Source organism: Acipenser ruthenus, chromosome 1 (assembly GCF_902713425.1).
Source record: "Acipenser ruthenus chromosome 1, fAciRut3.2 maternal haplotype, whole genome shotgun sequence".
Lineage (NCBI taxonomy): Eukaryota > Metazoa > Chordata > Actinopteri > Acipenseriformes > Acipenseridae > Acipenser > Acipenser ruthenus.
Window position 1 is genome coordinate 89,106,253 of NC_081189.1, and position 25,295 is coordinate 89,131,547.

A 25,295-nucleotide genomic window follows, 5' to 3' on the forward strand; every position below is an offset into this window, starting at 1 on the left:
ACCAACGACTCCTGTGGTCTGGCCGGGCACCTGCGGGCTTGCCTGTAAGCTGCCCAGGGCTGTGTTGTCCTCCGACGCTGTAGCTCTGGGTGGCTGCATGGTGAGTCTGCAGTGTGTAAAAAAAGCGGTCGGCTGACGGCACACGCTTTGGTGGACAGCGTGTGTTCGTCTTCGCTGCTCCCGAGTCAGCGCCGGGGTGGTAGCGGTGGGCTGAGCCTAAAAATAATTGGACATTACTAAATTGGGGAAAAAATAATAAAAATAATTGGCGACCACTAAATTAAAAAAAAAAAAGAAGGAAGTACTGTTCTTAATAGTGATGTGTTGTAGAAAATGTGTAAACCGGGCAGCTGAGTTTGCTTTATTTATATGGGTTTCATTCGGTTTGACGCTGATTCTGTGATTTCTTACATCATTTACTGTCATCTTCATAAGGAATTGTGACACTAAGAGAAAAAAAAATGCAGGTATATCTGGGTTAATACTATGGTTCATGAACAGGGATCCTAGTTTTCCACAATGAAAAAGAAAAAAATTCTCAGATAAAAAACAATAAAAATCTGTGTTATTCCTCAATTAGGCTAAAATTTAGCCCCCCTCTCCCCACGTCACATTATAAGATACACAAACAGTACTACTGAATAACTGATAGCACAAGAAGTATTTATTGGTACATTTTCAGATTCTAAGGAAGTTACAAGCTCACCAGTGCCATCAATCAACAATATAAAACAAACTTACCATTTTACTTTAAGCAGTACAAATACTTCTGTGTAGTAAAAAACAAAAAATAGTATTCATATTAGTTTATCTCCAAGTTAGTTTTGTTATCTGGATGGCTATTGTCAAACTTTTTTTTTGGCATCTTGTTCAGTAGTAACAACGCACTGGATACTGAAGTAAACTGCAGCTACGTTTCAGCATGAATGGGACAGCGCGCCTCGTTCAACCGTGACCTCTGTCCACCAGAACCAGTTTTATTGAACAAGTATATTTATGTAAATGTAAAGCAACATTGCCTGTGATTATATATGATGTGTACTGATTTGGCTGTCAAAAAAACAAAAAAAATCCTTGCATGTTTTTTGCCCCGCCCCAAGGGTAAAACAAAAAATTCTGCGACAGCATTGAAAAGCCGTGTTTTTCCACGTTATTCTGCAACAAAATGGAGTCTATATTTAAAGTAAAGCCTTCAAATCAGTATTTTTATTCGTGGCATCACACAGTCTCAGCACCATTATCAGCAATCTTACCAGTGTCAGCACCAGTCCCAGCACTGGCAGCTCCAGTCTTAACAGCCAGCAGTGTCAGCACCAGTCTTACCAGTCCCAGCAGTGTCAGCACCAGTCTTACCAGTTCCAGCTGTAGCATCAGTGTCACCAGTCTCAGCATTAACTTCAGTAGCAGTGAACCAAACGCATTTCTCTCAATGAAGGTATAAACCCATCTACTTATTCATATATATAAGTTCTATTCTTCTTGTCCTTTTTAATATCACATATTTATGAAAGTGTGAATAGGGTAGTTTTAGGCTGGTGTGTTTTTGCTGGGAGATGTGTTTAAAAAAATGTCATGAAATTACAAACATCATCCAAGGTGGGTAAAAAGAGTTAGTGACCTATTGTTTTGCAGTTTGCCTCAATATTCTCCAGGCTTTATAAGATGATAATTTTCACCTTCATAACATGAACAGGCTATGCAGGTTTTTTTTAGACAAAAATTGGATTTTAGCCTCAGTAAAAATCTATTCCTAGCTACGTCCCTGATTAGTATCTAGAAATGAAGAGCAGTTCAAGTCAAACAGAAAAACAACAATTTAGTAAATTGAGTGGTTTATATTGCAAACATCCTCAAAAGGAAAGGACCTACTGTTTGAAAAAATAGAGACCAGCAAACACACTGCATTTGAGTGGACAACTACAGTATGTGATAACTTACTGTTATAACAACAAAATATCTAACAACCCAACATAAAGGTATTGTGTCTGAAGTTAGCCCCACAAAAATAACTTTGTCTGTTGTTTTTATGTTATTGTTTTTTTTTATTCTCGTTTAAGTTTTTAAATGAACACAAAACTACTGAGTTAGAATCTTTTAAAGAGACCAGTACAATATGCCATAGACTGAATAAATAAATGATCTTTGAACTCTTAATACACAATGATGATGAAAATTAAAAAGTTAAGGGTCTATTTTAATTTGTATCATCCAAACCATAGAGGAAAAAAAAATGCTGCAGCCCTTTAACTCTACAATACAGTATTTTAATCCCAATGGTGTTTTCCCTGAGGGGTGATTTATTGATTTAGCTCAGTCTTTCACCTATGGCTTCAGACTACAGTGTTATAAAAGGGGGGCACTGCATTACTAAATTAAATACAAAAACAAAGGAAACGGTCCATGGCAGAACACCTCTATGAGTTTTAGGGTGGTATGGTTAGGTCATTAAAATAGACCCCTTGGCTTATAAAAAGTAGAGTACACCTCCTGGATCACCTAATTCAATGAAACCTAAGATTTGGGTATTTTAGTGGGTAAAATTATTTTGTGGCTGTTTAATTAAAAAAAAAAAAAAAAAAGTTCATTTAGTCAACAATCCTTGTTTAGCCAGGTAAATCTTTAGGAAGAATTTAATTTATATATATAGAACTTCCAATATAGTGTCCTGGAACCACAATGCACACAGTATTTTTAGCATATCTAGTGGGCTTTGAAATAAAGGTTGCAACTGATTAAGCATTTGTTCACTAATAAACCACCATACAATCCCGCTTAGTTTGGGACAATAAGCTATCAATGCTTGAGAGGCCCTACAATTAATAGTAGGGGCTGAGGTTCCTTGGTTCAAAGGCACCAAATGAACAGTCAAAAAATAATAAAACAATAATTGCTCATTTAAAAAAAATATATATATATTTGCCATTTTTAGAGATTTATATAAAGAGTAGACAAACATGTCAGCTAATTAATTTATCCTTACGTTTGTCATCAACCAATTAATGAGCACTAAATATTTGGCATATTACAACTTTAATATCCAAAATTAAATTAATAAAAGGGGGTCTTTGTGTACTGGATTCTCTTAATTTAAAAAGCTTACTGATGTGAGCAAGCAAAGGGGCAGAAAATGTAAAATCATATTCAAAACACTTGAGTCAGTGTGGACGAATGCACAAGTACAGTAAGTGTGGCCTTTAAAGTAATGACAAATACAATGATTTCTTGAATCACATAAATTAGAAATGTGTGTGTGTGTGCTACACAGCTGCATATATTTAGTATTTTATATGACTGGCTGTGTCTATAATTAAGAATACTATTGTGAAATCAAGATTGTGATTGTTGCCTGTTGCTTCCTTAGGACTCCAGTAAAAAACATATATTAAATTCCAGCGGGGTTTACCCTGGTCAATCCAATTTTTATTGAAATGTTTTTTATCAATTATATTGATGGGAGAAAATATTGTAAGGAATTGGGGCAGTTGTTCCTGCGTTTGAACACCAGCTTTATATCTTAGATCAAACACTGTACATATCAAAATGTAATCATAACAATTTTGCTGTTCTGCCTAATAGTGTTTCCAGAGCTATAAGAAATAAGATATACTACACAAAAATAAACTGTTCCTTATAAATTCATTTGAGATGTATGTTTTCAGTTGTCTACTGTATTCTATGCCAAAAACAACTGTAAACCACATCAATATCAGAGCCATATGTACATTAATCCAAGTCAAGTGTATTCCTTCCTTCTGCTTTTTTTTTTTTTTTTTTTTTTTTTTTACTTATTGCAATATTTAAGTCTGCTGCCTATTTGCAAATTCTCATGTTTTTATCTGGTTACCACATTTACTGTAGCTTTCAACATTCTAACAAGGTATACAAAAGAAACAACTTACCTCCTTAACACTGCCTTCTACTGAATTCATGTAGCCAGCGATGAAATCTTTACTCCTGTAAGGAACCAATAAAATAACATTTGTTATAGAAGTGCGTAGACACACATTATACCTTGATCTTGAATTAGTCTTGAATAGTGCTAAGGTATATGTTTATGGCTAATACAAAATGTGTTAGGAATAAGATCTTTATCATTGATATGGCCAGTGGTTCAAACAATAGCAGTACATTTGTACTTGACAGCACTAGTTATGGAACCTGACTGAAAGAATCCTAGAAAACAAATGTGTGTACCATGTGTAAAAAGTAGTCTCTCAAAAAGTGAGTGGTCTTTGACACTGATATTTACTGCACAACGCTGGCAATGAAACCTAATTGTGAAAATCACATACTACAAAAAAAGTTTCTAAAAACGCAGTGTTCTGTCTCAAAACCATAGAAACATTGAAGTCACAAGACCTCAATTTGGAACTTCTGTTCACTATTTGTTCTTCATTGTAACAATTTATTTAATTGAGTTTCTTAATTCATGCATGAAGGTTATCATAACATGCAACTAGTTTGTAGTTTGGGTACATCTTTTGTGTGTGTGTGTGTGTGTGTGTGTGTGTGTGTGTGTGTGTTTTGTGCGTGTGTTTTGTGCGTGATTGTGCCAGATTGTAGTAGTACATTTCAAAAGTCTGGTTTTCTGAACTTTTTTCTTATTATCTTGGGCTGAGCAAAGCTTTGCACAAATACAGAAAGAATTGATCTTGTGGACAGCAGTGTGGAGTAGTGGTTAGGGCTCTGGACTCTTGATCGGAGGGTTGTAGGTTCAATACCAGGGAGGGACACTGCTGCTGTACCCTTCAGCAAGGTACTTTACCTAGATTGCTCCAGTAAAAACCCAACTGTATAAATGGGTAATTGTATGTAAAAATAATATGATATCTTGTAACAATTGTAAGTCACCCTGGATAAGGGCGTCTGCTAAGAAATAAATAATAATAATAATACTAATAATAATAATAATAATAATAATAATATTTTAAGTGATCTCCCCAGGCTCCGATACTCACTTGGCTGCCATGCACAGGGCGCTCTCTGCATCACGGATGCTCTCCTCCAGTCGACGCTTGTCCTGCTCCAGCTGGGAAAGATGTTTCCTGAGCTGACGCAGAGATTGATCTTTTCTTCTCAGCTCCATCTTTGCCTCGGAAAGACTCTGGAAGCAAGCAGAAAAACAGCAATACTTGTCAGCCCTAGTTCATGACTTCTATTCACGCCATTGGCAATTCAACAACAAAAGATGAGGCGAAAAAAGACTCGCACTGGGCTTGAGTTGTCATATGTGAACATTCAGCAAGATTAAGATCAAAGTGTGCCTCACAAAAAACAAATCTGCAAAATGATGTTGATTTGTTTTAATTATTCATAGCAAAAACATGTATGTAGTAGAAACCTCTCAAACTCCTGACAAGAAAAAAAAAATATGTTCTTTACTGTGCATCAGCAGCAAACTAAATGCGATAACAAGAAAGTTCACCAAACATCATCATCATCATCATCAGTATACACCCGTTTGCTATATTTCAGTATAAGATCAAACAAATGCTTACACTCTCATTGAGCTTTGTTAGGCTGTAACAAAATGTATAGTGTGAAGAAAAATAACTCCCAACAGCTCAGGATATTTTGTTCATGAGTGTTCACTTGACTCCGGTGCATTTACATTACTCAAGAGCACAAGCACAAAAAAACCCAACACACTACACATAGGGACTTATGAGGGACAATGCTACTTGTTCATGCATGGTGCCTGCACTTCTTCTGACAGCTTTGCAAGGTGTATTGTAAAGAGAAACTTGATAAGAACAAGAAATAGTTATCTAAATTCATGTGTTGTTGCTTTGATTCACTTTGTATTATTTTCAGCTTTAGTCATCACATCTAAGTTAAAGACCTTTGTGGCCTCAATAGAGCTCTGTCACAAAGACGGCCGGAGTGGGTGGCGTCAGACCAGAAGCAGGAAATAAACAGACAGAAAGGTGTGGTTTGGTGAAGCTGAGTGAATGCTTTCGCTCAGCATTTAATAAACAGAACAGAAAATAAAAGGTTGGAACAGACAAAACACAGGGCACGGCACTTGAGGCCAAAATAAATAGACAAACAAAACGGACTAGACAGACAAATAAACACGGTGAGCAGATAACACTTATATTTACGCTTTTACAATTCACAATTACCTCTGTCTCCAATCCCGTTCTCCACTCACCGAACACCCAACCCCGACTGAATGCTACGTGTCTCTATATATACTGTTGTGCTGGGATTCAATTACTAATTAATTATTCACTTGAATCCCAGCACGTGAATTCATTCTGTGCAACCCCGTGCTCACATATTACATTTAACCAGCACGTGAAGTGATTTGTGCCCTCCTCGTGCCTAAATACAAATCTACACTTTTTAAATACACGTGAAACACAGACCCGTTTATATCCCGTGTACCAATGACTATACACCAACATTTACACACGCACGCAACATACAACACATAATATGCACACAGGGGCGGGGCACATTACCACATATACCCCCCCCTGTGCAAAGCACACATGGCCTCAACGGCCACCTCCCCCCTTAAAAATCCAGCAGTCCAGGACAAAGTCTCGGGCTGGGAAGGGAGGCTTCAGTGGGCCCATGGCTGGCCATGCTGTCAGCACCCCTGCCGGTAGTGGCACGGCTGACAGCATGCTGGTCCACGCCTGCAGCGAAATTGCTGCGGGGGATGCTGGTCTCCTGACCTCTCCCCCTTTCTTCGTAGCCGGTAGCTCCCTCCTGTGGGGCTCCGGCCACAAGAACTCCTGCAGCAAAACTGCTGCTGGGGAAAGTGGTCTCCTGACCTCTCCCCCTGTCTTTGTAGCCGATAGCTCCCTTTGGTGGGGCTCCGACCACAGTACTTCCGGCAGCGAAGAAGCTGCAGTGGGAGCAGGTCTCCGGACCTCCCCCACGATCTCCGGCAGCGAAACTGCTGCAGTGGGAGCAGGTCTCCGGACCTCCCCCACGATCTCCGGCAGCGAAACTGCTGCAGTGGGAGCAGGTCTCCGGACCTCCCCCACGATCTCCGGCAGCGAAACTGCTGCAGTGGGAGCAGGTCTCCGGACCTCCCCCACGATCTCCGGCAGCAAAACTGCTGCAGTGGGAGCAGGTCTCCTGACCTCCCCCACCTTCTTCGTGGACGGCAGCTCCCCTTGGTGGGGTTCTGGCCACAGTACTTCCTGCTGCGATGCGGAGCGGCTGGCAGCCCCAGGCGATGCGGAGCGGCTGGCAACCCCAGGCGATGCGGAGCGGCTGGCAACCCCAGGCGATGCGGAGCGGCTGGCAACCCCAGGCGATGCGGAGCGGCTGGCAACCCCAGGCGATGCGGAGCGGCTGGCAACCCCAGGCGATGAGAAGCGGCTGGCAACCCCAGGCGATGAGGAGCGGCTGGCAGCCCCAGACGATGCGGAGCGACAGGCAGCCCCAGGCGATGCGGAGCGACAGGCAGCCCCAGGCGATGCCAGACAGGCATCCTTGGGCGAAGCGAGGCCAGCATCCTTGGGCGAAGCGAGGCAGGGAGTCAGGACAAGCTGGGGTGCGGGTGTTGGCCCTCTTCTCGGCCTCTGCGGCCGGGCGGTTCTTCCCCATGCTTCCCTCAGCAGCCTATGCAAGGGCTGCTGAGGACCGCCAGCTTCACGTCCTGGCCCTTCTGGTGAAGGGAGAGGCAGCTCCTGCTCCTCTCCCCCTGATGGTGATGGAGGCAGAGGCAGCTCCTGCTGCTCTGCTCCTGGCGGTGGCGGAGGTAGAGGCACCTCCTGCTGCTCTGCTCCTGCCGGTGAAGGTGGGAGCAGCGTGTAGTCTCCTGGCGACGGAGGTGGGAGCAGCGTGTAGTCTCCCCCTTTTTCAGGGGACTGGTGCTGCTCTGCCTCTCTTGCAGGGGACTGGTGCGGCTCTGCCTTTCTTGCAGGGGACTGGTGCGGCTCTGCCTCAGAAGGGGAAACCAGCAGGCATTCTTCCTCTGCTGGTGGAGATGGGGACAGCAGGCATTTTCCCTCTGCTGGTGGAGATGGGGACAGCAGGCATTCTCCCTCTGCTGGTGGAGGTGGGGACAGCAGGCATTCTCCCTCTGCTGGTGGAGGTGGGGACAGCAGGCATTCTCCCTCTGCTGGTGGAGGTGGGACCAGCAGGCATTCTCCCTCTGCTGGTGGAGGTGGGACCAGCAGGCATTCTCCCTCTGCTGGCAGCTTGGGTCCTAGGGCTATGGAAGCCCCGACTTCCCTCTCTTTGTGCTGTGGACGCACCGACTCCTCCCTTTTGGGCTGTGGACGCACCGACTCCTCCCTTTTGGGCTGTGGACGCACCGACTCCTCCCTTTTGGGCTGTGGACGCACCGACTCCTCCCGCTCGGGCGTAGGACGCTCGGGCTCCTCCCGCTCGGGCGTAGGACGCTCGGGCTCCTCCCGCTCGGGCGTAGGACGTTCGGGCTCCTCCCGCTCGGGCGTAGGACGTTCGGGCTCCTCCCGCTCGGGCGTAGGACGTTCGGGCTCCTCCCGCTCGGGCGTAGGACGTTCGGGCTCCTCCCGCTCGGGCGTAGGACGTTCGGGCTCCTCCCGCTCGGGCGTAGGACGCTCGGGCTCCTCCCGCTCGGGCTGTGGATGCTCGGGCTCCTCCCGCTCGGGCTGTGGACGCTCGGGCTCCTCCCGCTCGGGCTGTGGACACTCGGGCTCCTCCCGCTCGGGCTGTGGACACTCTGGCTCCTGCCGCTCGGGCTGTGGACGCTCAGGCTCCCTCTTCTCCTTTCCCCTTCTCTGTCTCCTCCTCCCCTTCCTCTCCTGGGCCAGTTCCTCATCTCCCTCTTGGTAGGGGCAGCGGAAGGGACAGTTGGCGAACAGATGATCCTGGTCGCAGAGGAGGCACTCTGGCGATGGCTTGTTAAATCGCCGTGGATGTCTGGCCCTTAGGCGGCACTCCTCCTCCCTGTCCTTCACCTCTTTGTCCTCCTTCCATCCCATTTTATTTATTTATATATTTTTGTAATCCAACAATTTTTTTTTTTTTCCCCCCCCAAAAAAACTGCGGTTCCCGCTCTGGCCTGAGTCCTGGAGGCGCTGTAGATCCCACGCAGGACACCACGTGTCACAAAGACGGCCGGAGTGGGTAGCGTCAGACCAGAAGCAGGAAATAAACAGAGAGAGAGGTGTGGTTTGGTGAAGCTGAGTGAATGCTTTCGCTCAGCATTTAATAAACAGAACAGAAAATAAAAGGTTGGAACAGACAAAACACAGGGCACGGCCCTTGAGGCCAAAATAAATAGACGAACAAAACGGACTAGACAGACAAACAAACACGGTGAGCAGATAACACTTATATTTACGCTTTTACAATTCACAATTACCTCTGTCTCCAATCCCGTTCTCCACTCACCGAACACCCAACCCCGACTGAATGCTACGTGTCTCTATATATACTGTTGTGCTGGGATTCAATTACTAATTAAATTATTCACTTGAATCCCAGCACGTGAATTCATTCTGTGCAACCCCGTGCTCACATATTACATTTAACCAGCACGTGAAGTGATTTGTGCCCTCCTCGCGCCTAAATACAAATCTACACTTTTTAAATACACGTGAAACACAGACCCGTTTATATCCCGTGTACTAATGACTATACACCAACATTTACACATGCACGCAACATACAACACATAATATGCACACAGGGGCGGGGCACATTGCCACAAGCTCTCACAATCATATCCAGAAAATCGAGAAAATCCGGTACACCTGATAGTAAACATTAACCCGGCCCCTGCCTCTAAGAAGTACTACAGTAATAAATGCTATATGGAACAAATGTTCTACAAAGGATATCTAAACAACAAAAAGAATATATTAATTAAGATAACTCTTTTCATCCCTATACCGAGTTGCTCACCTGTGGTGGTAGTGAATATAGAATAATTTCAATAGAAAACATGTGGATGAAAACTTTTAAAGGCACAATTTAAAGCCCCTGCTCTGCCAATTTACGATATAAAAGCATTAAAACATCCATTATTATGGATACAAAAGTTAAATAGAAGAGTACTTATATGAACCGTTGAGGTACATAGAAGCCTACACAGAACAAAGCACTCTGTAACGTAACTGGTCGAATCATCCGAGACATATTTATCATCATCATCATCATCAGTAGTAGCCGTTTACAGCCCTATACATACCATCAGAACTCCTGGAGTTGACAGCCTTATTATGTAGGCTACCTATCTTATTATGTAGGCTACCTATCTTATTATGTAGGCTACCTATCTTATTATGTAGGCTACCTATCTTATTATGTAGGCTATGCAGTAGTGGCACTTGGTTTAAAGTTTCAGTGGGGCTAAGAAGCCAACCCCCAATCCCCACCCCAGAATCAACGATACTCTGCTGCTACAATATCACATTTTCTACAATTTTAACCCTTTTTTGTTTGTAAATACATTGCCAGGTCATCAACATATAAAACAGAAACAAGCCTAACTTATCTGTAGAGGAACTGGCCTCTTTGTTTTTTTTGAGAAGCAAACAGTTCTACAACCTGACTGTTAAAATCAGGAATGCTGCAGACAAGTTATTTTTCCAAGGAGAGTACACCAAGTGCGTTAAGCCTGTCGTGTCACTGTGTTGCGCGGGAATGCTTTAATATGCTTCAAATGTACTGAAACATCTCTTGGATTCCGCTGTTGTTACAGTGGAAGTAATGGCAATCTCAGTCAGCTGGAAAGTTTCAGAAAAAGCATCTTGCAGGGTGTTTTCTTCCAGAGGTGTACGCAATGTGGACACCGTCTTCAGACTTTCGAATTCACTACTGTTGTACACTTGTAAGTTTTTCTCTGCACAGCATAAGATAGCACTTCACTGCCATTTCCAGCTGTTCACCAGGAAAGACCACTTTAAATCTATGGAATCATTCTGGATCAATAAGATCAAATGACATTAAGTGGTTTGTTTTCTGGAATCGTTCTTTTGCCTGCAGAATCATAAGGTTTCATGCCTCTTGCACAAGAGGAGTGTTATTTAACTTCAGTCTTTTCTTTGGTGGTCCAGTTTCAGTTTTGGATTTTCCAGCTGAAAGGTTTTCTTTTATTTCTGTCACAGACTGTGAAATTGTCAATGTGAAGCATTGTACGGTGAAAAGACTTCAAAACGAAAAGAAAATCTTCATCCTTCAAAAGCTTTGCCAGCCCATATGATTGGTGAACTGATCCATCATCCCAGCTGTCCTCGCTCTGAATTTTCTCAAGGCACTCCAGTAGAGCATTTAGATTTTCATACACCGTGTTTACTGTTCTGCTTTTAAAGTTTCACCGAGTTGAACCAGAACTTGGAATTCGACTGCTACACAGGTCGTCAAGAACAGATGTTCGTTTTGGAGATGTTGCGAAAAATGTTGAAAATGCTGAAAGATTTGCAAAAAAAAACTGGAACAGGTTTGACAACCAAGCAGACTTGTCGCATAATAATATCCAGCTGATGGGCAAGCAGTGTACAAAGTGTGCATGTGGATAACTTTCTTTGAGTTTTGGTTGCACTCCATTCAAATGGAATCCCTCCACTACAGAGGCCCGGTTATATATCGTTTTACAAAACACATCTGATCAACCAAAGTGAGGCCTACTTAGTGCCTCAGCATGGCAACCATCTGGAATGGGTTGGGTGGGACACTTTACATGGGTCATCAGGTGGACACCTCCCACCTGATGACCCACGACAACTCGGGAAGGCTCGACAGTGATGCTGGTGACCTAGCACCACTCCCCTCCAACCCCCCCAAAGACCCCTCAAGGCTTTTTCTGAAGCGAGGCAAGGAACCATATTAGTAAATTATATATTAGGATATTAGTATAGTATATTAGTATATAACAGTATATTGCACAGGCTTCAGTGCACAATGCTTCACCTAAGGAATTCAATGCACAGAGCAATCTTAATACGCTTCCCCACCTCACTTTTTAAAAACCTTGAGGAGTCTTTCAGGAGAAATACTTGCTGGAATAGCTGCATGGCAAATAATGAACGGAGCATAAAGATAGTGAAGAAATTCTGCGCCTGCTTTTAAATCTTATATTATTTAGAAACTCCATTGAAGTTTGGGTCTCCAATATGTTGGGAGTTATACAAAGAAAAAAAAATGTCTGGCAACACCACAAAACATAATAATAAAATATATATACAGAATACTGTACATAGAACATTGCACCACTGGTGGGTGAAAAATTGCCTACAGCGCTTGAGAGTTATTAGCCTCTCGAACTCTCAGACAATATTAGGTATCATTATATACCACTTTCGATTCCATCTGTAATATTTTTTGTAGTGAAAGTTATTTGGAGCCCTAAATAAAAGACGATGCACCTTTATTAAGCATCAACTGAAATATATTTATTTTCTTCTGAGAAACCTTCAAGAATTCCCATCTCTTTCTAGAGGGAAAAGATAGCAAAATGTAACAGTCCATACCGGAGGGCAGCACCCACACAAGGATAACTCGCCAACCTACTTGGTTATGGGCTGATCAGTGAAGCACTATAATGCATGTTTACACTGCTACTGGGAATGCTTCAACAACAACAACCTTGTATAAAAACAAAGGAGATGGTGTCATGCCGAATTCTGCCCCTTGCTGAACTTTGCAGTACTTTGAGATATACGCATGTGTGAGTGTTTTGTTTAAGTTTGTCCGTGTGATTACTTAAGCTATTAATTTATTCACTGATGTGGTTTAAGGTGAAATTTCGCTTTATCTAGCCTCATACGGCATGTCAATTTTAAATATGTATTTAGAGACTAAAATTTAGACCCATTTAAAATCATCTAAACGTACACATCATTTGCCCTTTTCCATACATTTCATGTGTAATACGAGTACAATATTAGTAGTAAGCAGTATAGTCTTATTAGGAGTGAAATATTGCACCACAGTACCTGAATTGCAAATAGCAGTATGAAAAGATTGATGCATAACCCAAATAATGTTAGCGTAGTATTAAATGCTTAATTTAAGTTTCAGTAAACCAAAACATAAGCAATAATTACAAAATACAGCAAAGCACAGTTTAGCATAATGAATATAGTAATGAAACATGGCAACGCAGATACACAGACATGATAATGCAAAAAAAAAAATACATATACAGTACTGTGCAAAAGTTTTAGGCAGGTGTGAAAAAATGCTGTAAAGTAAGAATGCTTTCAAAAATAGACATGTTAATAGTTTATATTTATCAATTAACAAAATGCAAAGTGAGTGAACAGAAGAAAAATCTACATCAAATCAATATTTGGTGTGACCACCCTTTGACTTCAAAACAGCATCAATTCTTCTAGGTACACTTGCACACAGTTTTTGAAGGAACTCGGCAGGTAGGTTGGCCCAAACATCTTGGAGAACTAACCACAGTTCTTCTGTGGATTTAGGCAGCCTCAGTTGCTTCTCCCTCTTCATGTAATCCCAGACAGACTCGATGATGTTGAGATCAGGGCTCTGTGGGGGCCACACCATCACTTCCAGGACTCCTTCTTGTTCTTTACGCTGAAGATAGTTCTTAATGACTTTCGCTGTATGTTTGGGGTCGTTGTCATGCTGCAGAATAAATTTGGGGCCAATCAGATGCCTCCCTGATGGTATTGCATGATGGATAAGTATCTGCCTGTACTTCTCAGCATTGAGGAGACCATTAATTCTGACCAAATCCCCAACTCCATTTGCAGAAATGCAGCCCCAAACTTGCAAGGAACCTCCACCATGCTTCACTGTTGCCTGCAGACACTCATTCGTGTACCGCTCTCCAGCCCTTCGGCAAACAAACTGCCTTCTGCTACAGCCAAATATTTGCCAAATTTTGACTCATCAGTCCAGAGCACCTGCTGCCATTTTTCTGCACCCCAGTTCCTGTGTTTTCGTGCATAGTTGAATCGCTTGGCCTTGTTTCCACGTCGGAGGTATGGCTTTTTGGCCGCAAGTCTTCCATGAAGGCCACTTCTGACCAGACTTCTCCGGACAGTAGATGGGTGTACCAGGGTCCCACTGTTTTCCGCCAATTCTGAGCTGATGGCACTGCTGGACATCTTCCGATTGCGAAGGGAAGTAAGCATGATGTGTCTTTCATCTGCTGCAGTAAGTTTCCTTGGCCGACCACTGCGTCTACGGTCCTCAACATTGCCCGTTTCTTTGTGCTTCTTCAAAAGAGTTTGGACAGCACATCTGGAAACCCCTGTCTGCCTTGAAATTTCTGCCTGGGAGAGACCTTGCTGATGCAGTATAAATACCTTGTGTCTTGTTGCTGTGCTCAGTCTTGCCATGGTGTATGACTTTTGACAGTAAACTGTCTTCAGCAACCTCACCTTGTTAGCGGAGTTTGGCTGTTCCTCACCCAGTTTTATTCCTCCTACACAGCTGTTTCTGTTTCAGTTAATGATTGTGTTTCAGCCTACATATTGAATTGATGATCATTAGCACCTGTTTGGTATAATTGTTTAATCATACACCTGACTATATGCCTACAAAATCCCTGACTTTGTGCAAGTGTATCTAGAAGAATTGATGCTGTTTTGAAGGCAAAGGGTGGTCACACCAAATATGGATTTGATTTAGATTTTTCTTCTGTTCACTCACTTTGCATTTAGTTAATTGATAAATATAATCCATTAACATGTCTATTTTTGAAAGCATTCTTACTTTACAGCATTTTTTCACACCTGCCTAAAACTTTTGCACAGTACTGTATTTGGACAAAGTATATATTTGAAGGTATATATAGGTTTGAAGGACGTATAACTGCAGTGTACAAAAATAAATGATATAGAAAAATATGAAGTTTTTTTGGGGGGCTGTTCACAAGGTTTAAATGATTTAACTCGTGTATATATATATATATATATATATATATATATATATATATATATATTATATATATATTATATATATATATATATAGACACACACACACACACACACACACACACACACAATGCAGTGAAAAAGTATTTGCCCCCTGTCTGATTTTCTGCATTTTTGCATATTTTTGACACTGAATGTTATCAGATCTTCAACCAAAACCTAATATTAGATAAAGGGACCCTGAGTGAACAAATAATACAAAAATCTGATACATATTATGATGGCAAGGCGTCCAGGTCCTGATGCAGCAAAGCATCCCCAAACCATGACACTACCACCATGCTTGACCGTTGGTATGAGGTTCTTACTGTGGAATGCAGCGTTTGGTTTTTGCCAGACATAAAGGGGCCCATGTCGGCCAAAAAGTTCCACTTTTGACTCATCTGTCCATAGAACATTGTTCCAGAACTCTTGAGGATCATCGTGCTTTTTGGCAAACTTGAGACAAGCATTCAGGTTCTTCTTAGTGAGCAATGGTTTCTGCCTTGCTACTCTGCCACGAATCCCATTTTTGCCCAGTGTCTTTCTGATGGTGGAGTCATGAACACTGACCTTAGCCAAGGCGAGAGAGGCCTGCAGATCCCTGGATGTTGTTCTAGGGTTCTTTGTGACTTCCTGGGCGATTTTACGCCTTGCTCTTGGAGAGATTATGGCAGTACGGCTACTCCTGGGAAGATTCACTACTGTCCCAAACTTTCTCCATTTGAACAATATGGCTCTGACTGTGGTTCGGTGGAGCCCCAGAGCCTTAGAAATGGCTTTGTAAACTTTTCCAGACTGATGGGCATCAACAACTTTTTTCCGGAGGTCTTCAGGAATTTATTTTGTTCGTGGCATGATGTGCCTCTAGAACCTGTGTGCTGACAACTTCACTCTGAAGGTCAAAGTTAGTCAGATTTATATTGGGCAGGGCTGGCCCAAATCAGGCCTGGTTGTTGACCAAAGTACTCAAATAGCTGACCCTAATTATCCCTTTAATTGTGTTGAGTTAACTAGGAGGGGCAATAACTTTTTCACACCTGAAGATTGCATGTTTGATTACCTTGCACACCAAACAAATGAAAGAAGCACCAAACTTTGGTGTCATTTTTTCTCTCAGACTCCCTCTATATACTACTACAACCCAACAAAAAAATCTGACCAAATACAATGCGAAAAATGTGCAAAAATGCAGAAAATCAGACAGGGGGGAAATACTTTTTTACGGCACTGTATATGTATATATATATATATATATATATATAATTTCAGGACGTTTTGGACAACAGCCCTTCTGCTGTGTAGAAAATTATGTATTAACATACATACATACAGTATATGATGTCTAAAATGTACGTTTAATGTATAATACCAAAAGTTAACAGCAAACCACAGCGATGAATAAATTATATAGATTAAACAGATGATTACTTAACTATGTCTTATTACTAATGTATTCATATTCCACGATTTCGTGTAAAATATTAAAATAAGTATGTCACCTGGTCCATTTTAAAAGAAACGTAATGTAAGGAAATGGCTGTTCACGAGTTTGTGTTTTGATGTTTTTATAATGGTTTTGCTGTCTAAAATGTACATTTAATTTGTAATACCAAAAGTTCACGGTAAACCACGGCGATGAACAAATTAACAGCTTAAGTAACCACACGGACAAACTTCAACGAAACAATCACACATGCGCATATCTCAAAGTAGTGCAAAATTCAGCAAGGGGCTGTACTGAAAATATCAATAGCAATAATGCAAAAGTTGCATTTAAATAGGTTTCAAACATAGTTTGAAGAGGGTAATGTAGAGGGTAGGCACCATTTTTTTTATGATGTGTTGGTTAGCCGGTGCATTACATTTTAATTTGTTTGTAGCCTTTTTTTGAAAAAACTAAAAGTACACTATTGCGTATTTGTAATAATAAATATTGAGGAATACAAAATCATGGAGATTAAACTGCAATCACCATACAAACTTCAAACTCCAGTGATCAAATTGCAAACATGATTTTATCAAAAAATAGATTAAATCAGTTTCCAACTTTTAGATGCAGTGTAAAAGTTGGTGTAATTTAATGAAAAATGCATTTACTTTAAATGTAGTTTATATACTCAGTTAACTATCTCTACTGTATTACAAATCCAACTTAAATACTTCTGTAAAAAAACAAATCCCATTATTTTTAATTATAAATATATTTTCTAGTGGTAAGTTAAATATAATGAATAGCCACTTTCCCCTGTTGACAACTCAAACTCTGTACTGTATCATATTTTATTCAGGTTTGGTTTCTGAATTGGCTTGAATTTAAGCTACAAAAATATGAGCTTACATAGACAACACTTTTTTCCTCAAGTTTTCCAATTACAGTATAAATAGGACATATGTCCACAATGGACAGCACCGATTCATATTACAAATCTACAAGCCCTCATAACTGAAACGGACTAAACAGGAAGGTGCAACTTTTCTAGGTTATAGGAAACAAGCCATACAGTATGTATAACTCATCATTTGTGTCATAACACAAATGTGAGCTACACATGAAATGCTGTTATGTTTCTTTGAACCCCTGTTTGTTTAAAGCAATAGTTATTTGAAACAGTACTTTATGTGTAGGTTAGACACAAAAGCCTGTAATTAAAGAGATCAAGCAATTTTTCAGTTTTGAAATCTATAGAAATATTGGTGATTCTAAACCAAAGACAAGACCGCAAAAAGTGGGTTTATTTAATCGGCTCACAGGCTGCATGCTTTCCCACTTCTGTTAATCTAACTGAACCAACCACCAGACCAACTTTATAGCCCACAATATTTCCAAAGTCCTGTGACTGCGAGCAAGCAAGAGAGTGATGGAGGGAGAAGGTGTGCCTCAAGGCAGCAAAGCGGCAATGGTAAGTTGCAGGTTAGCCGCTAATTTCTTAACAAGGGTTGCTTGTGGAAGCGTGATGGCCTGATACCGAGGAAATGGTTCAGGAGAGAATAGGATAAATCAAGTTTAATAACTATGCTCCTAATTGTTCCCCCAATGCTCAACTCTAATTACTTGGAGAACTCTCTAGACTGTCACCTGATATTAAACTGTTGGAGGCCGAGTGTGGAGCTGTGAGATAATCAATAAACATTTAGTGGGGAAAAGAATGAAGATCCTGCTATGCAGTGGGAACCTGCAGCACCCAAAGCCCTTCTGTTCATGAGAAAGCCGATGGGACAGCCGGAATGATTGCAAAGCAATATTCCAAAGTACCGTTTCTAGGCCTTGAGACCTTCAGGCGATGGTACATTTGAGAGAGAAAGGTGAACACGGTCACCCTAATTACAGCCCACTTTCACACACTTTAGGCATAAGAAAAGACAGGCCAATTAGGTGGAAAGGAAGATAAGGGAAGTTTTATTTGTATACTAATTAAACCCCTGATGAAATTAAAGGAAAAACATACAGCTCTGTAATTGTGTGTCTGAGAAAGGTCACTGTAGGTGCAGTTATCTGAACAGCACAGCCTTCAAATGATTTCCCTTAATCCAAAATGCATCCCTCACGCTGCACCTTAGGTCCTCATCATTTGATACAACCTTATGAAAATTTCAGAGTTTGACAACTTGCTCATCTAAGCATTTACTGTTTATCAGTGCTTATTATTTTGAAGGGCAAAAATACATACATTTTCCAATTTTTAGAAAAGAAACAAAAATCGAGGATAAAGACTAGTCAACACATTTATCAAAGAATTTTACTAGTTTCATATTTCTATATATCCTTGTGACAGAGATCAGATGATTTTTGGTGTTAGAATACCCTAGCCTGGATGGCTCGACAACTAATTCCCAGGGTTCGGCGGAAGTCGGCCATCTACAAAGGGGTCAGAGTTATGGTACACTAAATCCTTGACCAAAAAGGGAAACGGTGTGGCATCCATGGATTGGAGGAGCAGTTGCACTCGTTAACCAAGAGGTCATGGTTGACGGTATATAAAGGGACGTAGTGATGTGATCTGTTCCTTTATTTATGGTTACGTGAAACCGAAAGGACCTGTGTATTGTTCTAGAGAACCGTGAGTGTTTTGTTTGTTTTGTCTGTCTGTCTAAAACTATGTTACTGTTCATTGTTTACTAGACTAGACAGCTACCACGATCCGGAGCTGTCTCCCAAGACCAGCACTAAACCTGGACAACACTGCACTACTTGTTCCCCATGTTTGCACGTAATAAACTGTATTTCACCACAAGCACTACAGCACTCACTTTGGACTTGTCACCGTGTTTGTGTCGAATTGTGTTTAGTACTGTGTTTATTATTTACGGGACTGCAACCCTTTATCATAACTGTGCAATACACATTGCTGTGGATTGTAAGCTTTTTATTATTTGCTGCATGGTCATCAGACCATTGGATTATAAAAATAAAACAAACCATTTCACCCATACTTTGTTGTCTGTTTGTATCATTGGATTACTGCACCTGCATTTCACCTGCGCACTAATTACCACTTTGCCATAATCCTATGATTGGGTGTGTTACAGTTATGAATGAAAGTTTTCTAAATTTGCAAGCTGTTACACAGCAGGCGTATACTGGAGAGCGATTCATGGTCTTTAATCCAACTAAGTCCTAAATAAGTTCCATTTTGTTTTAGAATAGTTACCACAAACCAGCTAAGAGTCAGTGGCTGTGAGCACTGTATTCTTCTGAACTCCCTCTTATATCTACCTCATTTTCTGCCTCCATGGGGGCTGGGGGGTTGGGGTGTTTAGCAATCGAACTGCCTTCATACCCACCTCTCAGTGAAATAAAAATTTCAAGACAGCACCACTAAAAAGCAAGACCAAGTTCCAAAACCAAGCATGTCAAGATACTGTGATACCTGCTCATGCGAACTGTTTAGATTCTAATACAATGTTGTTTTTAAATTGCAAGAGTCATAACTAAACTATTTTTTTAAAACATATCTAATATATAAAACTATAAACACTGACATCATATTTTCTGACATTGTTTGGAAAATCTATTTGTTTTAGAAAGCAGATTAGTTTACAGGGCCTAATGTACACTTACCAGATGAACATTTTCTGAGACACTAAGTAGACTAAGTAAAAAGTGATTATAAGGGTATGAAATCAGCCTTGTGATGCAGTGTGTCTCCATACAGAGATCAATTAAATTAATTAACTTACTACTTACTTTGTGCTACTGCACATATGACCAGCATAGTGTAAGCACTAATATAAAGTAAGCAGGGCAAGAATAGAACATGACTAACACTGGTGGGTCACTTATCTTTACAAATCAAGTGACTGGCTCCTGCTTTCAACTTGGAAAAGGTGTGAAGCACACAACTGACAGTTAAACTGTTCTTTACCAGCATGAAAAATGTAAAAAGGGTGACACATCTTTATCATGTGGTATCTCTTCTATAAAAGGTTTAATGACAGATCAACCTATCCCTTATTATTCAGTTCTTCAAAATGTCTCATCCCTTATTAGAGAGTATCTTCACAGAAACCCCCTGCAACGCATTGTCACAGGAAGCCATGTTGCTTGGGAATCAAAGAGGGTGCCCCACAGAGTGCTGTTAAATCTCCATATTATCTCACAAGTAAAGAAGACCGCATGTGGCAGCATCTTCAAAAGTCAAGTAATCTTCCCATCTGAAAGTTCTCAGCAGGGCACCTTGTTACTCATTTTTTTGCTGAATCCAACACATTTACTGCCCTTGCTTTAAATTGAAATAATTGCAGGCAAGACAAAAATATTAATAATTATCTAAGAGTGCAAATGGGACGCTTGGAGTTTGCACAAAAAAGGCACAGAAGTCAAGAATTAAAAAAAAAAAAAAACCCGGAATGAACAACTCTGCAAATGTATTATATAAGGATCTGTTTTTAAAGTTTTAGATTTACTAGAACTAAGTGCACTGCTAAAATGGTAAGCTAGGAATAGTTGTTTTGTGAACCATAACAAAGAATCCCTGTAAAAATGTAAAGGGGTATAACATCTTTGATCAAATGTCATGTAAATTTGAATGTATGTGAAATTTGTGGCCAAATCACGGGTCACATATCCAGAAAAATAGTTTAAACTCATGTTTATAGCAGGCTGCTCATTACTAAAGAATAAGCAGAGTTTAATATATATATATATATATATATATATATATATATATATATATATATATATATATATATATATAATTAATATTGTACTGTTACCATGTATTGCATACCAATACAAAGCAAACTAAATATCTACTAGCTGACGTTGTTTTTTTTTATTTTAGCCAACAAATTGTTCAGTTGTAGCAGGCAGCAATGTAACAAAAAGCACGGGGCAGTGACATCACCTCCCTAGCAACAAGCCTCCTATGTTGGAAATGGGTTCTTTCAATGCAGTGGGGTTGTGCATTTGAGAAAGGAGAGGAAGACTAATGAAATTAATTGGAGACTTAAGTTGATGAGAAGCAATTACCCTCCACAGTATGAATTAAAACAGTGTGCTGTTTTTTTTCCCCAAAATGAGAAAACGTAAATTCAAAGTTTAAAAGAATATTCACGATATATTCATAGGTAAAATGGAATTAATACACTGGGCCGCAGTTAGACAATAAATGGTCCGCATGCAGCCTGTGGGCCGCGGGTTGCGTGTCCCTGGTTTGAATCATTAACATAATAACAATCCAATTACAGGAATATATGGGTAGGAGTCAGGTTTAGTACATTTGGAAGCAATGCCTACCTTCACAGCCTCAGTAAGGGTCTGGTCCTTCTCAGCTTCCTCACCAGAATGCTGCTCCAGCCTGAGACCCAGCTCTTGCAGCTGTTGTGCCTGTTCATGGAGCAGCATTTGGGCCTGCTGCTGTCTTAGCAGGGCACTGTTCAGTTCTTCGCACACATTTTCAAACCTCTCTAAAGGGACCATTGCCTAAGAAAGAGGACACAAAAAGAAGACACGCACATATATTTTCTTAACTCCAGGAATAAATGATGTATACATACACTTTGTTAATTATTGTGTATGAATAAATGAGTGTATATTTAGGAAAGCAGTACTGAGGATATTAGGTCAAGCCAGTTTGTTATTTTATGTCCTATACACCTAATCCCGCTGTAGTGTGGGGTGAGGGGTTGAACAGTAGAGTGGTGATACAAGTTACATAGGGGTCTACAGTAAACCTTACATTTTTGTCCACACAGTAGTTTAACAGTACATACATTTTTATCAATACAAATAGAGGCTTTCAGAATACAGCAATATACTTACAGCTTGTTTAAACTCCTTCAGTTTTTCTTTCAGTCCAAGTGCTTTGTCAGCCTCCTTTCTCATTTCATTCATGCTGCGCTTAAACTGTGAGAGTTCCATACGTAAATTGCGACGTTCCACTTCAGCAGCATGCAGGCGTTGCGTAAACTCAAGAATGCGACCCTGCAAGATGGACACGGTTTGCTATCCATAAGAGAAAAAAACAAAACATTATGTTACTTTCTTCCTTCATAAAACACAGTAAATTGTAACCTCATTAGACATCCTTTATTACGGCAAAAAGGTGTTTATGTTGGCTGATTATTCAATTCTGTAGACATAAGACAATTTGAGCCTTGATGGTAACAAACAAAATAGGGTTTTAAAATCACTGCAGTTAAATTACATGTTGCATATATATACATATATATATATATATAATGTGTATATATATATATACACATTATATATATATATATATATATATATATATATATATATATATATATATATATATATATATATGCTAAGTTCACTATAACGAACCCTGCTTATAATGAACACCCGTTTTTAACGACCCCAACAGCAAGAACCGATTTTTTCAATGCAAATTTGCCCTATTAGAACAATCACGTACAGGATCGACCCGGATACAACGATCTCAGTACTGACTGACACTGAACTTTCTCCAGTGTCAAGTAGGGGTGAGACCGAATAGTCGAACATTCGACTATTCGATAACGATGGCACCTGTCGACAAGTTAATCCAACATTCAAAAGCTAAAAAAAAAAAAACTATTTTGAGTTTATTTTAAAGCCTGTACTGCTGATTGGCTCTATGTAGCGGTAATGAAGATTGACTGGAGGGTGGGATTTGTTATTTCTTGTCTGTGATTGGCTAAACTAGAACGTACCTCGGCTAACGATGGCTTCCTCACAGAAAAGTTCAGCATGGAAATACTTCGACAAAGTAAATGAAAACAGTGTTAAGTGTAAAATATGTGCAGTGCATTTAAACTACCACAAATCTACAACTGGTATGTTAACCCACCTAAAAGCCAAACACCCTTCTGCGACGCTAGCAACGACAGAAAAGGAAAGAGGACCGCAACAAACCGCCATTGCATCCTTTGCAGTGAGGCCTCGTCAGTGTGACAACGTACGTGCTGAAAAAACATCAGCCCTTATTGCTAATATGGTGGCAAAGGACATGCTTCCCATAAGTTTTGTTGAAGGTGAGGGCTTTCGAAATTTGTGGAACCGGAATACACAGTCCCTGCACGAAAAACAATTACCACTCGACTCGAAAAAATGCATGCTGATTCAGCAGCTTCTGTCCGCAGAAACGTGTCAAAGGCTGAGAAGGTGGCGATTACTACAGATGCGTGGACTGCACTGAATACCGAGTCGTACGTCATTTCATAGAGGATTGGGAAATGAAAAGCGTAGTTCTACAGACTCGCGCCATGCCAGAGAGGCATACAGCAGAGAATCTCGCAGATGTGTTGAACACCGCTGTAGACCATTGGGGTTTACTGGGGAAAATCACTGCCTATGTTCACGACAATGCCAGCAACATCATCTTGGCAAACTCAGAGTTTGTTGAATGGGACTCGAATTTGTGCTTTGCACACACTCTGCAGCTCGCCATCAACGATGGATTTAAACTTGGTGCCATACATAATGTAGTTGGTGCGGCCAGCCGTCTTGTGTCGCATTTTCATCACAGTGCAATAGCTACTCAGGCTCTGAAGTTGAAACAAAAACAACAAACTCTGCCTGAGCACCGTCTGGTGCAGTATTGCCGGACCCGATGGAATTCAATCTATGACATGTTTGAGCGCTTACAGGAACAGAGATGGGCAGTTGTCGCAGTCCTATCTGACAGGGTGTACACAAAGCATTCAGATGCCCGCACACTTGACCTGGCTGACGACAGCTGGGACGTCATCGAGGAGCTACTGCCAGTGTTACGCTCCTTGAAATGCGCTACAACTGCTTTGTGCGGTGAGTCGGAGGTATCGATCTCTATGATGTACCCTGTCACGTCCACTCTGCTGTCCAAGCATCTGATTTCTACCACAGAAGAGTCCACAAAAGTCTCACAGTTTAAAACAACTGTATCCGAGTCACTTAAGCGCCGCTTGGCACCCGAAGACACAGAAACAGCGCAGAAGGTGGCGCTCATCGCTTCATTTCTAGACCCCAGACACAAACACCTGAAGTTTACAGAGGATGCTGTCAGGAATGCAGTCAAAGATAAAGTTGGGGAATTACTTTCAAGTCTCTCGGAGAACACTGATATCGCAGAAGAGGAACCAGGTACATCAGAGGCAAGTGGACCACCCGCAAAGAAACAACGATCTGTCAAGGATTCTGCTGTGGCTACTTTATTCGGAGATGAGTACTACACAGACGCCACAACCTCTCTGCAAACGGAACTGGAAAAGTACACACAAGATGAGTGCATTCCTCCCTATGAAGACCCTTTGGCATGATGGAAGGTGAATGAAAACAGGTACAGGAAGTTATCACGGCTTGCGAAAGCCTACCTGTGCATCCCAGCAACTTCTGTACCAGCTGAGAGAGTTTTCTCGGCTGCGGGCCTGATAGTCAACAGACTGCGCACTCGTCTTCTCCCGGACCATGTGGACATGCTGATTTTTTTAAACAAGAATAACTGAACATGATAATAATAATGGACATTGATAGCCTAATTATTCCTAAAGTTTTTGTTAGGATTATTTTTTTTTGCTTCCATGGAAAGCTAGTGCGTTAATTCCACTCAGGTCTTTTTGTTCATTCATTTATTTATTAATGTTATTAAGCTAGCTACATACATACATAGCAAGCTTTTTTTTTTTTTTATTCACTGAACTCGAACGCACAGGTATGTTTCCGATTTGATTTAACATAGACCGGTAGTCTATATGTTGAGTGTGGTTTGAAAACGTGGGAAAAGTAAATCGTTTAGTTAAGTGGACTGTATAAATTAGCTAGCTAGATAGTCTAATGCATTTTGTATTTCGCTGTTATGACCGGAAAACATTATTGCCACAAGGACGCTAATGTTAAGGCATTTGCCTCGCAGCTCACATTGCTAAACTATTTTTTATTTTTAAATTGTCACAACCTTTATAATTCATTTGAAATTGTAAATAACGGAAAAGGCTGTGACAATATCGGTAAAAAAAAAATAACGCTTGCA

General features: G+C 40.9%; 1 protein-coding gene across 3 annotated transcripts in view; it reads right to left on the minus strand.

The window, feature by feature from the left end:
- LOC117963566 (coiled-coil domain-containing protein 171-like) overlaps positions 1 to 25,295 on the minus strand; it is a 167,968-nt gene that overhangs the window by 59,123 nt on the left and 83,550 nt on the right. For all 3 annotated transcript variants that reach the window (XM_059031740.1, XM_059031749.1, XM_059031750.1), the window contains exons 19-22: positions 22,109 to 22,291; positions 21,584 to 21,769; positions 4,959 to 5,104; positions 3,900 to 3,954 (exon numbers count right to left, since the gene is read on the minus strand). In XM_059031740.1, the coding sequence (XP_058887723.1) occupies positions 3,900 to 3,954; positions 4,959 to 5,104; positions 21,584 to 21,769; positions 22,109 to 22,291 (570 nt within the window). The remainder of the gene's footprint in view (positions 1 to 3,899; positions 3,955 to 4,958; positions 5,105 to 21,583; positions 21,770 to 22,108; positions 22,292 to 25,295) is intronic.